General features: G+C 47.0%; 3 protein-coding genes across 4 annotated transcripts in view; 1 reads left to right on the top strand and 2 right to left on the bottom strand.

Moving 5' to 3' along the window:
• Positions 1-8,554, bottom strand: part of VMP1 (vacuole membrane protein 1) — a 57,747-nt gene extending 49,193 nt beyond the window's left edge. The window contains exons 1-4 of one of the 2 annotated variants that reach the window (XM_021416172.1): positions 8,407-8,527; positions 5,731-5,855; positions 2,610-2,711; positions 754-889 (exon numbers count right to left, since the gene is read on the bottom strand). In XM_021416172.1, coding sequence (XP_021271847.1) covers positions 754-889; positions 2,610-2,685 — 212 coding nt within the window. In that variant the 5' untranslated portion in view covers positions 2,686-2,711; positions 5,731-5,855; positions 8,407-8,527. Of the gene's footprint in view, positions 1-753; positions 890-2,609; positions 2,712-5,730; positions 5,856-8,406 lie in introns of both variants that reach the window. The other variant, XM_021416171.1, reaches the window with a different exon arrangement.
• Positions 8,591-9,785, top strand: PTRH2 (peptidyl-tRNA hydrolase 2). Its single transcript, XM_021415444.1, has 2 exons — positions 8,591-8,742; positions 9,127-9,785. Exon 2 carries the CDS (start codon positions 9,146-9,148, stop codon positions 9,659-9,661), a length of 516 nt encoding a protein of 171 aa, XP_021271119.1. The 5' UTR covers positions 8,591-8,742; positions 9,127-9,145; the 3' UTR covers positions 9,662-9,785.
• The window catches only part of CLTC (clathrin heavy chain), a 30,160-nt gene continuing 26,665 nt past the window's right edge, over positions 10,707-14,201 (bottom strand). Inside the window, exons 31-32 of the mRNA XM_021416130.1 lie at positions 12,832-12,907; positions 10,707-12,109 (exon numbers count right to left, since the gene is read on the bottom strand). Coding sequence (XP_021271805.1) covers positions 11,985-12,109; positions 12,832-12,907 — 201 coding nt within the window. The 3' untranslated portion in view covers positions 10,707-11,984. The remainder of the gene's footprint in view (positions 12,110-12,831; positions 12,908-14,201) is intronic.

Here is a 14,201-nt window from a genome sequence, read left to right as displayed (position 1 = left end):
GCTATTTTTCATTGCAGAAGATGAAAACGGAAAACAGAAGTTTGTATCAACTGAACTTATGTGTCAGCACCTCAAACCTAGCCCAGCAGAACCAATGAACAGAGCCCGTTATCACCAATCTCAGCTCTCTGCAGAGGAGCATTGGCAGGAGATGTTAGAAGATATGCAATTAGCAGTCCTAACTAAAGTAAAAGCCCATTCCATCCAGGGTGTAAACGATGCTTAGGAGAAGTGCTTTAATAAGTAATTTCCTTCTATAAAAGGGACCACATAGCTTAGAAGCAAAGTCTTCTTTGCAGCACCATAAACATCAACACAAATTCCACGTAATCCTGAACCTTGCCCTAGCTAAGTCACTCAAAGACCATTAAGTGATACTAACACATACATTAAAAGATCAGTGCTTAACACTGCGGTTTTAAATACAATATCTCTTGCCTTCAGGATCCCTAAATGCTGTCCCATTCTTCCAAATGGAAGCATTCAACTCTCAGGAAGGAAGTTTGCAATTATCTTCCATTGAGACCTGACTGTATTGACACTTATGTCATTTAGGCAGAGGGTCTGGGTACGCAGCTGGAAGCGTGGTATGTTCCAGTGGGCACCTTAAAGGGACAAAAATTAATATGTTTTCTGGAAAAAGAACTGTAAAGCTGTGAATCACCAGGGAAAGTGAGATGTCAGAGAGACCTACTGAATCATAGCATGAGTTTCCCCAGAATGCTTAGAAGAAGTTAAAGAAATTATCTTTACTTTATGGTCCATTCCTTCAAGTTTATTAGAGTTTCCAGGAAAAAATACTGCAAGGTAACAAGCGGTTGTCTCCAGAGGACAATATTCAACCTCTCTTCTCGGTCCCTTCGCTTCCGTTCACTCAACAAAGAGGAATCTGCAAACGAAAAGCAACAGGAATATGAAAGCACAGGCTGACGCTTCAGATTCTACTCCATCCAAATGATAACGTTTTGTTCTGTTAGGGAGTGAACACGAGCTCCACTCATCGTCCTCACTGATCACAAAGCATTTGCTCCAAAGCCACCAGAAACCAAGTGTCCTCCAGCAAATGAAATATGCTTTTTTTTTTTCCCCTCCACGTGGCTGACAGCCTTTCAGGAATTGGCCCACGGTGCAAGAAGTCTGCTAAACGTATTAGCATTTATGCACCATTGGTTTCAAATCAGCTGATACACCAGGTCAAAGGCATCTCTGTTGCCCACTACAGAGACCACATTTCGCTTTGAACTTTTGAATTTGGTTCTCTTCCAAAGTTATTCTCAGACTTCTCCAATCGAAGTAGATTGAATTACATGTGCTCTCTACACACTCCAGTCACCGTGTAACTGGATAACGGTATCTGTCCTCCCAGTAAGAATCCCTGGGCTATGTTAAGCCTTGCCACACTGATCACCTTCTCCAAAAGGAGCCTGCCAGATGGGAAGTCCTGCTGTGATCCTGTGGGAAGGGCTTACTCAAATACCACAGTCCTTTCACTTCAACTGGCACTACACATTTTGTTGCTTCTAACCACAGTAATTTGGTTATATTGCAGTGCTCACTGTAGCACTAACTGTACCTCAGTCACACAGCCCATCTTATTTTCCTCAGCTGTGTTCTTTAGCTGTAAGTGCCTGCTGGTTTAGATCCCACAGCAGCAAGTACTGGACGCCCACATTCCCCAGGAAGGCTTTGGTTTGCTCCATGCATATACACATACATTTCTCTTTCAATCTTGCTGCATTCCTTGCTCTAGAAGTTCTGTTCCCTACTTTTTCCACTGAATATGTCTAATAAAAATCCTTCAACCCTGGGTTTTTTGTTACTTTGTATGTTTTTAGTAAGTGTCGTAAGAGACTGCAGAGTGGTGTAAGCCTGTGTACAACTTGAGAAATCACTTGATTACAAAACTTAATTAAATATGGAACTGGCACATTCAAGGCTGACAGGAAACAAACAGAGATGATAGCCATCTCCATACTACACACAGCACAGAGCATTCAGTGACACAATGGCCTTCATTAGATGTTCCCCGTTACTTTTTCCAAGTTCTGAACACCAATCCAAGCTGATTTCAGACATGCCAGTAGGAAAAACAGGGGCAAGGCAGGAGATGAAGTTGTTAACTATTTTGCCAACAATGTACAATTGAAAATGATAAATTACAGTGAAGCTGACTGTCAACAGAAAAGCTAGAAACTGGGAGATTGAAAACTGGATTTCTCCCAGAGCACAAGATTTTATTACCAGTACCAACTCTTCAGTGCCAAAGGGTGGGGTCGTACAGCCTGACTTCTACACAGTTCAGTTCTTAGCTTGCAGCCCCTACCAGTACCCAAGGCAGTGTTAGAGGGTCACGTGCATACGAGCTCCAGAATTAGAACAGTGAAAAGAGTCTGTAAGCTGAATGGCAACACGTAGCATGAAACTCTTCCGTGGCTTTACATTACATAAGCTCTCTAGATTTCAGGTTGAAGTTTCTAGTACTGATTCAGGTGTCTCCTTTTGCATTATCAGGGTGTAAAGCACAGCAACACAAATTCCTTTCGCATCTTGTGCCGGTCACTTACACCCCAAGCTGACCAGTTGAGAACACAAAGACATTTCCTACCTACCTGTGAAGTTTCCATTGTGCTGTTCTTTGCTCATTCCTATGCGTCTCTGGTCACAGTCTGTTCCATTCTCTGCCATTTCATAGATCACTGACGTACAGGGATCTAAAAGAACAAAACCAAAGAGCATCATGTCTCCATTGCTGGTTACAAAGACTCTGTTCACTCAGCAGTCAAAGGATGCAGGCAAACACCCGGCAGTTCCCCAAACCAGGGTTATCCTGCGTTACATTGTGAAAAAGCAGAAAGTGTTTCCATTCCCACAAACGACAAAGTTGAAAATATTTCCACCTACAGAAACCCGAATTTTTGCACTTCAATGACAAAACTCCCTCACTTCTGTAACTGAACAAAAGCCTGTGAAACAGCTCTTTGCACTCACCAGCCCACTGCTGGCGCTCCAGGAGGAGCAGAGCGTCGCACGAGCTCCCATTCATTCCCAAAGGGAGGTGTAGGGTTTGACTCTCGCATTAGAGAGCATCTCTTCTGGTGCTAAGCTTCCAGGTGACGTGCAAGGAGACCTCAAAATGCTCACAGATCAAAAAAAGAACCCCTCAACGTGGTAACTAAGATCCAGAATTGCATCTCACATGGTATGGTCTAATATCTCTAAACCAGAAAAGGAAAGCTCTGCACTGCCTGATGGAAAGCTTTTGGAAAAGCCTATATTCTCCGCTAGTTCAGCCTTTTTTCTGATGAGATCAGCCTTAAAGTTTCATAAGAACCGCTGCGGTTTTCCTTATCCAGGAGAGGAAATAGCACAGCAATTGGAAATCAGCATAAAACGGAACGTTGCAAGGGTTTCTTTTATTCTGCACAGTTGACAATGCTTATGCAAGCGAACGCAAGCAGCAGCCAGTCAGACCCAGGGCTTTAACCATCCTCCCTAGAATCTTAAAACAGTTTCTGGAATTTCATTTTGGAGAAAAGAGTCCCACAAAGCGAAGGCAACTCGTTTGCATGACAATTCTCTCTGCAAGGAAGCTTGATTTACAGGTTTTGATACGCTGCTTTCGTTGGGAAGCAGCGCGATATTAAAACGACAGGTTATATAAAACTGCCTAGTGCAGGAAATTAAAATTTGATGGCAAATAAATGTTTCGCCTTTAAACGCAACAAACACTCGAAAATTTTCCCCAAGCCTCAAGCGGAAGCCACGCGTTGCTCGCTCTGAAGCTCATCTCTTTTCCTTGTGCAAATCCAGCCTTCAACACTGAAGTCTCAGTTGGTTTGTTCTCTGCGTTCAGCTTCATTCCATTTCAAGCAAACCCACTCAATGCAAACTCTCTCTCCGTTGGACACGAAGGTCTCGGCCACGCACAGTGCTCCCTCTGCAATGCCCTCAGTACCACTGGCACACAAAAACCATCTGTCTCTGCAGTTCCCAGGCGCGCTGCTACCTACACGCAGCCTCCACGACCGCAGCCAACAGAACCAGTTGCACCCTGCCTGCCTGGGAAGGCCCTAATCTGGGATTAGCTTTGCTTAACACTACCTCGAGTGCACAAAGCAGTATTTACAGCGAAAACAAATAACCCCCTTGCTCACTTGTGTAGGTTGAGCACCTGTTAAGAAGGTCCCAGAGTTCCACCACTCTGCAGAAGTACTCCAAAAACTCCTATCTGAGAACACAGGTGACTGGAAGGTTTAGTGCCCATCGCAGGGTCAGTCCCAAAGGGCAGTGATGCAGAAACCAGCCCCGTACTGGTTGCAGAAAGACCTTCTCAATTTACCACAGCCTAATTATACTCAAAGCACATTAGCACGAGGGATGGAGGGTGTGTGCACACACAAAGCTCAGCTCCCGGATCTGCCAACCTCTCTGACACCAGTAAGAGTTACCGGTCCTGCAGTGATGTCTCCACCTGGAGATTATTTAAAACAGGAGACTGAGCCAAAATGGAGCGACCCTTCGTTCACTGACGCCACGTCCTCATGTCCGCACCAAACCTACGAGAGCTCACCAAAGAAAATCACATTCCAGCTGCTAAACAGACCCTCACTTCTTCCGAACCCTGAAGAGACCCACAGCTCCCATCCAAAAAGAAACGTGCCCGGTGCACTGAGCAGTTACCAGCAAACACAGATATAAACTGTTTAAAAGAGCGAGGAAAACAACTCTGAGCTGCTGTTGTATCAGAGCAGTTTAGATTGTGTCAGAGCTGCGGTCACACAGAACTTCTTTGTGGGGCTGAACAAACAGCCCACAATGCATTATTCAGCTGTAGTGCAATCCATAACGTGAAGCACAAAAAGACAATTATTGCTGGGCAAAACGTCAACTGGCCAACGAAAAGGGCTTATCGTGGCTGTGACTGGTGCTTCCCAGTGTCAGAGCAAGAAAGCATAACAAGCCATTGGAGCATAAGAACACAAGGCACTGCAAGTTCTGCGCTCTGCGATCAGAGAGGACAGACGTCCCTTCTTCGCAACGTTCGGAGGTTGCTCTGTGCTGGGTGCACTCACGTCAAAGGAAAGAGCTCAAGATGAGGCAGCTGGGTGCTGGCAGGAGCACACCATCCTCACTACTGCACTAAGGATGTTTTGAGGACTCCTTTCTATGGCGCTGGAACAGCGAGGAAGCTGTGACGCTCACTCGGTGATCTCACTGCTTTCCCAGATGGCGTCTGAATCCCTAATTCTTACCACTTCTCCCCCTGCAGCACCCTGGAGCCCTGACCCTCATCTCTATCAGCAACAAGTCACTCAGCTGCTGGAATCAGGGTTATAGTTCAGGTTGTTCTGCTGATGTTGTCCCCCAGACGCCTCAGCAGCACACCGTTTTCTGCCTTTTCTCATTTCTTGCATTTTAAGCCACGTGCTCCAGTCCAGCCAATATTCTGCTTCTTCCTTCTCCTCAACTTCTCTGATAATGACTCCTTCTTCACCTGCCTCCCTGCTCTTCAATCACGATAAGAAAACCAAAGAACAAAAGCTGGGCTTTCGCGGGATTCCTTCAGACATCAAACACTCCAACAAAGGCAGCGGTTTACCCAGGGATTAAGTTCACAGTTTCTTGGCAAAGGAACGGTTTGAGAGCACCCTCCCCCAGCAGGCAGACTGCCTGCACACCAACACCTTTAAACAAGGGATGAGACTGGTCTCAAAGTGAAGCGTTACATACCCCTTTGGCTCCGTAAAACCGCTCCACTCTTCACTACTTCTTCTGCCTTTGAAGCCAGTGGAACAACTACGTCCTCAGGTAGGACAGGACTGACACCCTCCCTGACTTGAAGGTTAATAACTCTCCTAAAAGCCACAGAAAATATAAAAAGTAACTGCTTTATTTTTCCTGTCCTTTAACGCTCATGGGATGCATTCAATTAAAGTAAATTAGGACACATCCGAGAGATGTACGAAGTCTCCACAGACACAGCTATAATGGGCTACTTTGATAGGAGTACATTTATTCCCATACGAAAAAACATGTTTCTAACTAAAACAGTTTAATCCCTCACAGGAAAGGGCAAGTAATTCAGTTAAAGACCGCAGGTTTCCTTTTTGTGGGTCATGCCTCTGTGCACCAGACCTATTTTCCAATTCGTAGCCAGAGGAAGTTACCAAAAAAAGCGTAATGTTACAATTCAGAGATAAAATTCCTATTTTTCCAAAAAGATGTTCCAAAAGAAGATCTTTTTAGGAAAGATCAAGCAAGTTGCAGTGGTGCCGCGCACACACATCCCAGCAGTGCCACAGCTCTCTGTGGTCAGGCCCCCTCTATGCACCAGAGAGGAAAGGAAGGTCACTGCCACAAGGAAACGCATCCGCACAAAACAGAATGCCTGCTAGACTGCAGCTGGGAAAGAACCAGGAGTCAGAGACTAATGGAACCAGTACAGGTCACACCAGGGCTGTCTCGGCCAGCCGATAAGAACACCTTACCCACAATGCAAACCAGAGGCTGACTCTGAGCTCTGTAAGAGGGGAGAATATTCAGTCGACAGCTTCAAAACACACTGGCCTACCCATCAGCCTGCATTTCTCCCCAGGTCTGCCTGGTCAGTGCAGCACCAAACTCCATGGCTGTGCTTCCAACCTGCTGCAGCAACAGCGCGGTGTTGCAACAGCCTTGAGGCTGCGCCCTTCGTCCTCCCAGAGCAGCAAAGTCCATCCAGCTGACACTTCTCCAGCCAGCTGGAGTTAAAGTTCTAACTGAAGGTGATAATTTCCTCCTACTATAGATCAGGAATCATCGTTCTGTTTTAAAATCGGAACTTATTAAGGAAAAAAAAAAAAAAAAGAGAGAAAGACCCCAAAATATGCATCCAGACATTCTAACAAGCAGTATTCATACAATTTAGTCAGAAACAGCTTTGACAGATTGAAAAGACATTCAAAGACAGCGACTCAGAAGGCTTTGAAGTGGATGTGGCACAGAGCTCCCAGCTGGAAGGCCATCCCTGCTCCCGGCACACTCACCTTTCCCATTCCCAATCCCCACTTCAAAGCCGCTGAGTGCCCTCCTCTCCCTTCCCACAGAGGTTACAAGTCCCATTGATTTCATTGCTAAGTAGGACAAGGAGCTCAGCTCAAACTAACAAGTAGTTCTAACCACCCATTGCACAACTGGAAATGTGTTTGTTCAAACTCTCATCTGAAAACAAAGGATGAGGTAATCTTTGATTATCTATTACCAATAAGGAATAATAATAATAATAGTAATAATAAAGTCCATTCCCTGCTGCAGAAACAATGGACTAAAAGAAAGAGGAATGTCATTATGAAGCCCTTTTCACATGCTCCAAGGCATCAAAGGGTAACACTGCATCCCCTCCCAACCTCGGAGAGCTCAACCCATGTTATTAACATGAACTAAACCAGGATACCCACTTGTTGGCAAAGCAGAGAGAACAAGGGCAGGAGAGGACCCCGAGGAAGTTTTACACGTGCAGCTCAAGGCGGATAACCTGCTTTCATGGCACTCTGTGGATAAACAGCCACCGTCACACACAGTGACACACATAGCAACCCTTCCCTCAGGTCACCTACATGACTTGTCAGAACGTCTGAGCAGCTGGAAGAAAGCAGGAGTCTTATTGCTTAGTACCTTCTGCCATCGCTAGCTGTCATCAGATAGAAAGCCAAGAACCAGGCAAACACATGTAAGCGTTAATGCTGATTTCCATCAACAGAAGGTGGCACTGAGACACCTCAGGGATGTGGGCCTACTCAGCCAAGCCCGCAGGACAGGGCACTGCCACGCTCTGGGAACGGGGATAACCGATAACGGGGGCAGGAAGGGCAGCCCACCGGGAGAGCAGAGCACATCTCCGCCCGAGAAGCAGATAAAGACCATCGGAATTCGACTCTCTCTGCAGCTCAAAGGACGGATTTCTCCCTATGTCATCATGCACCGTCCCTCGGGACGGCACTGGGCGATTGTGTCACAGGGTTGCCGAGCTTCTGCCCAACGTGACGCGCGGATCCCAAGCGGACCGGTGAGGAGCTGCCCGCAGCACCGCCCGCCCACCGAACCCCGCACCTCTGCGGCCCCGAGGGCTCTCCCGGCTGACCCGGACCCCACCTGGGCCCCTCCCGGGCCGCTCCCGTTTCCCTGCCGGCCCCGGGCCGGCACAGCGCGGCGGGGCCGCTCCCCACAGCGTCCACTGAGGGCTGCCCCGGTCCCTGAGGGCCATCGGGCACCGCGCCGCGGCATCTCTCTGAGGGAGAGCTGTCGCCATGGAGACCGGGGTTCGGGGCCGGGGCCTGAGGGGAGCAGAGCGGGGCGGCCGCCGCGCTGAGGGGCGCCACGGGAAAGCGGTACCGGTGCCGCCGCGGGGCTATAAGGACAGACACTCACCCGGCAGAGAGCCGCCCCGAAAGCCGAACAGGATCCCGTCCTGTGCTGTGCCGTGCCGTGCCGTCCCGCCGCTCCGCACTCACCACGCCGCGCTCCGGCTGCTCCCGCTGGGCCCGGGCCAACCCGGAAGTAGGGGCGGAGCCAGCCCGCCCCTTGCCCACCTCCTACCGGAAGTCGCTGAGTGCGTAACTTCCGGCGCGCCGCGCTCCTTTCTTCGGGCGGCGGCTGGAGCGGAGGCGGGAGGCGCTGCCCTGACTCTCGTTGGCGCGGGGCCGTGGCGTCACCTCCGGGCGGTAGCGGGGCGGCAGCGGCGTGGTGGGCGCGCGGAGGCGGCAGGTGAGCGGGCGGGGCCCTTCTGAGGACCCTGAGAGGACCCGAGGACCCGACCCGTTTCGTCCTTCTTTCATTCGTCGGCCTCGAATATCTCCGGCCCTGTGAGGCCTGGGGCTGCGTGAGGCCCGAGGCGCCCTCAGGCGCACTATGGGCGGTGACATTGCGGTGCTTCTGTCACCGGTTTGCGCGTCACGTAGGGGTCCTGCTTCCCGAGTCACTGGGGAAGTTGTACAGTGTTGCCCGTGGCATTTGGGTGCTGGGAAAGCAGGGGAAGGCCACGTGCTGTGAGCGTTCTCACTGCCTGAAAAGGGACTAGCTCCCTTACTAGCAAATACGGTCTCTTAATAACCAGGTGCACTGATTCCAATAAGCTCTCTTTCTCCGTAGCCCCTCTCCCAAACCCGCCATGGATTACCTCTCCAAGCCCGGGTTCCTCAGCATCCTCGCGGGGGTCGCCTGCGGCGTGTGCCTGGGATGGGGCATCCGCGGGCGGCTCCTGCGGCAGCACCGCGCCATGGCTGCGTCCGCCGGCAGCTGCGGGACCGAAGCCAACATCATGGGAGAGTCGGGCGAGTTCAAGATGGTGCTGATCGTCCGCAACGATCTGAAGATGGGGAAGGGGAAAGTAGCAGCGCAGTGTTCCCACGCGGCCGTTTCTGCCTACAAGCAAGTTCAAAGGAGGAACCCTGAGCTCTTGAAGCAGTGGGAGTACTGCGGGCAGCCCAAGGTGGTCCTCAAAGCTCCCGACGAAGAGACTCTGATCCAGCTGCTGGCTGATGCCAAGCGCCTGGGACTGACTGTGAGCTTAATACAGGATGCTGGGCGCACTCAGATAGCGCCAGGCTCCCAGACAGTCCTCGGTATCGGGCCGGGACCGGCTGATGTAATAGATAAAGTTTCTGGTCATCTAAAACTCTTCTGAGCTGGGGACCAAAGAAATTTGAGCACACCGGTATACATCAGTGCTGAAGGGGTAAAATCCAACATTGGGGATGTTTCCATGTGTTCTCCGAGTAGAAATAAAGTTACTTTTTTTTTGTAAAAGATGTAAATTTGCAAAGTTTAATACTGTTAGTGAGTTTCTCTAGCTGATGTATTGCATTCTAAAGTGGGAAAGAAGATTCTAGGCTTGGTGGAGTTGGGAAAAGCGGAGCTGACGGTTTTACCACCCCTAAGAAGGAATCCTGTATTTTTAAAACATGGGCAGTGGATTGAGGATTTTGCATTATGTGTGGTTTACTGGCTGAACAGAAGCTCCAGGGAGGCATAAGTGAATGAGGTTTGTGCTAAAAGTAAGTTTCCACCCTTTCCTTTGCCTGAGTTTTGAGTTTTTTTGTTTGCTTTTTTGAACGACGTATTCTTTAGTTCAGAGAAGGCTACATCCTGAAGCAGCTGAAGATTGCCCCACTCAGATGGAGATGGCTGTAGCTAACTCAGTGTGTTGTTTCCAGTCTGGCAGCTGATGCAATACCTCGTAACTGGTATGAGACTGAGCAAGTTAAACAGGGTTTGCAGCTCGGTGCTTAACAGCCAGTAAACACTTCTAAAGGGAGGATGCAAGCTGTACTCCTTTCTGGATGCAGCTGTGCAGTTACTGCATTTGTAGGAAGCTGCATGCAGGTCAAGGTTCCCAATTTAGCCACTGTGTTGGGAGTTACCCACACAAAGAGTTTGTCTAACAGGAACTAACTTTAACCTCTGAGGAGCTGCTAATACTCAGTAAGATAGGATTTCAGGAAGCACTCGATTTTGGAAGTTAACTGGGCAGAGTTAAAATCACACTAGTGCATAGGTTCTGCCTCTGCTCAACTGAGGCTCAGTACAAACCAAAGTTCACATGAGCAAGCAGGAAGGAAACTGAGCCTCAGCTCTGGAACCTGATGTTGACCACAGCTTCTGGTTAAGAGACAGGACGTAGCTCCAGCTCTAATATCCATTACGCTCAAATATGACAGTATTCATAGAGAAACATTTAAGTCCATTTTATTTGAAGCTAAATATATTTAAGGCAACTTACATACCTAGAACATAATCTCAATTTAACTGACACACCCTACTACAATCCTAATGTATCATCTGGTCAAAGATGCTGCAGTTGACCACAATGCAGCCAACTATTGAAAAGTGCTATTCTCTTCTGTCTGGCATAATCTTTCTATAGAAAAAGCATTACATATTTTCTTGTATTATCCCCTCAGTGCAAGACACCACTAATGTTCTCCATTGCTGCTGTTCTAATGGCCTCTCCTACCCTTAAGTGTATGCACCTGTATGCCCCACACTACTAGCACTGTAATACTTGGTTTGAGGTTGAAGGTCCTTTTTGAAAACAGTAAAGTGAAGCTACTACTATGCAGCATGTCCACAGTCCAGTAATTTATTTTTAAATTGAGTAATTTCAAATTGCACAAACAAAACTGAACAGCAATATGCTTGAATTCTCTCTTCTGTACACTCAAAACAGTGATCTAAAACACCACAATATCCAACATACACAAACCTCAGGGCAGGGTTAGTAAATACACAGATTGGAATCATGGTGCTCTGTTCCTGAATGGAATGTCCCACAAAAGCACAGGATACAGCACAACATAAGGTCATCTGTTACATATGGAGTGAGCAAAAAGACACTAGCATTTTCTATATGCATAACTGGAAAAACCTGCATAGGTTAAGGAAAAAACTTTTACTCATTTTAAGTCAGGCAAGGTTGTCTGTATGCGTTTTAAATTCTTTTAGAGCTATGCAATCCAACCAGGGTAGGATATGCTGATTAGTGTTGTCTCTGTCAGCAGTCTTGCAAGGTCAAATACAAGTATCTTCACTTCAGCTTTCTCTGAATATACAGTGAGACTTAAATGCATTTAGAATAGACAGTACATACTGTAAGCTGCTCACATACGATGAACTTAAGATTCAATATTAGAGTTTAACACTATAGAGTGCAAATCAGAATCTTCACAATAGACTTAATGGTAATAAGCAGTCCTGCAAAAGCCCACTTGAACAAAGTTGTTTAAACTATTCCCCTTTTAAAGTAAAATCTAAATGACATGGAATGTGAAAAAGATTTAACATAAGTGATTCAAATAGTTTGCGCTAGAAAAAACAGTCCTTCATGAAATAAAGGTTACAAGAACACGAGGCAGAACTCTTGCTTTTTCCCTGTTATGAGTTAAAGCGGGGAGGGACGGTGGAGTTTCAGTAAGAAAATATGCTAGCTCCAAACAGACTTGTGCTGCACCTTACATGCTGTACCCAAAGCCTGGCTGCGGTTGCCCGTACGGTGGTGCAGTGTAGCCATAGCCAAAAGGTGCTTGTGGAGGAACTGCAACACTGGGTCCGGCTGTCAACATGAGTTGTGGCTGACCTGGAAGACAGAACAGACACAAGTCCCACCTTTATTGCCAGCTACTGACAGCTCAGTCGGAATTCCTGCAGCTTCCCTGTTGACTTCTGCGTGTTCAACAATAACTCCCTATCAACTGGCTTGGAGTCTGCAGCAGCTGGAATGGATATTTCCCCAAAAGACCTCACATGGTCAGACGCCCAATTGCTAAGTGTGCCTAAAGAAACTGTTACAAAATCTTTTGCTTTGGAGGCAATATAGATGAAACTACTTATCAGTTTAGTAGGCAGAGCTAGGTCTTGGAAACATTGCATCCAGTGGCCTCAGGGCTAATAGTTCACAATTATTGCACTGCTTCAGGATGTGGTGACTAGAGATGCCAGCTATAGACTGAAGGCTCCTTTACCGCTGGTTAGAATTTGTATTTGGAATTAACTAGAATCAGTGGAATAATCTGGATATGAATACCCAAGATAAAAAATAGCAAGATCTAAATAATGCACTTCTAGGACAGCTCCCACGCTGCATCCCTCTAGAAAACACTCCCGTAATGGGACATGACAATCTTAAATCCCATAGCCCCTGTACGGCCTTAGCAGCAGTAATGTAGTTGTACTTTACATAGTATTTCAGAACACACTTCCTTAAGACTTGCTTTCGCATGAAGAACAGTTCTTGGAAGAAAATAAGGAAGTGCTGATATAAAAGCCAAATATGTTACAACACATGAGCCGAAATATTACCATAAACAATAGGTTGTGTTTCAGTAGCTTGCTCCTCTTCCTTTCTCAAGGACTCTGATGCATCCAGTTTATCCACCTGGAATCGAGACCAACAATTAAAACAACTCCTCTAGATGAGATACTTATTCATGGCAGAGAAGTGGAAAAGCCTTAGTGGTATGTTAACACCCATCAAGAGAAGGAGACCATTTACAAATTCAGATCAATTCAAGTAGCAATGTTGGTACTGGTGCAGTCAAGATTGTCCGTTTCCTGAAAAAAACCCTTAATTGAGGGATTTGTGGAACTTCATTGAAAGTGGCTCCAGGCTGAAGCTCTGTATGAAAGGTCCCATACTGGACTAGAGCTACTTTGACATCAGTAAGCTCATCAGTGACTGTTGCTCCAACTGCTCCAAACCAACAGCCTGAAGTCAACACACTCAGATTTTAGCACAGTGTCAGCTGGAGATCTTTGGTGTTGGAGCAACTGCTAGGACAGCGTTCAGACCTGGAGACGTTTCCCTGAACATAACGTCGAGGCAAAGTAATCTGAAGTTGGTATTTGTATGGAGCAGACTGCAATAGCATCCGACATGTCACTTGAGCCTCAAGATTTCACTTTCCAAACCCATTCACTCATGCAATTTAAGTTCAAATGCAGAGAATGCATGTGTATAAGACTTGCTTTTTTCCACTCTAGAACTGTGTGGCAGTCAGCCTAAACCCACAAATACTCAACTTGTGCGAGCTTTACACACAATAACAGGACAAGACTAGCCAGCTTCACTCTGCTGCACAGCAAGTGGGATTGTGCTGTTAGCCCGCCCCTACAAAAAGGAAGAGAAGAAACTTCTTCTGTAGTGAAGCATCGCTTCCTACTAAAACAGATACCAGGAAACTCAGCATTGTTACAGTCTAAGGCAGGCCCTGAAACTAAAACCATAAAAATTAGGTATTGATATTTTACCTGAGAGATAAGATTTAGAGTGAAGTCAGAAACAATCACGCCAATTACTTTGTAAAACAGTAAGACAACTCGCAAACCAGATTAGTCTTTCATTTCATGTGTCCTTAATAAAGGAGCTCCAAGACAGGTCTCCTGTACTTACACAGGGTCAGCATTACTTGTTCAGTTACAACAACATCCACGAGTTGAGCAGGTTTCAGCTTAACTGTGCCACCTTAGCAATTACCTGCAGGCAGCACTAACAGCTTTCTTCTTTCTTAATTGCAAGTTACAACATACGTTCCTTAAACCTGTTAATTTGTAACCTCAACTAGAGGCATTACTCCAGGAAGTGGTGCAAGTCCTGAGCTTTGAGTTCATTCATTGATCGGGCTCCCATGGCAAGCCTTTTTGTCATCTCACACTGGTATCTGGCTTGCTGT

Source organism: Numida meleagris, chromosome 18 (assembly GCF_002078875.1).
Source record: "Numida meleagris isolate 19003 breed g44 Domestic line chromosome 18, NumMel1.0, whole genome shotgun sequence".
NCBI classification, from domain to species: domain Eukaryota; kingdom Metazoa; phylum Chordata; class Aves; order Galliformes; family Numididae; genus Numida; species Numida meleagris.
The sequence above is the reverse complement of the archived record's forward strand: the minus strand, read 5'-3'. Positions and strand labels throughout refer to the sequence as shown.

Bases quoted from the DNA above. Each gene is read 5' to 3' on its own strand.
- PTRH2 (XM_021415444.1), top strand. From the start codon at position 9,146: ATGGATTACCTCTCCAAGCCCGGGTTCCTCAGCATCCTCGCGGGGGTC.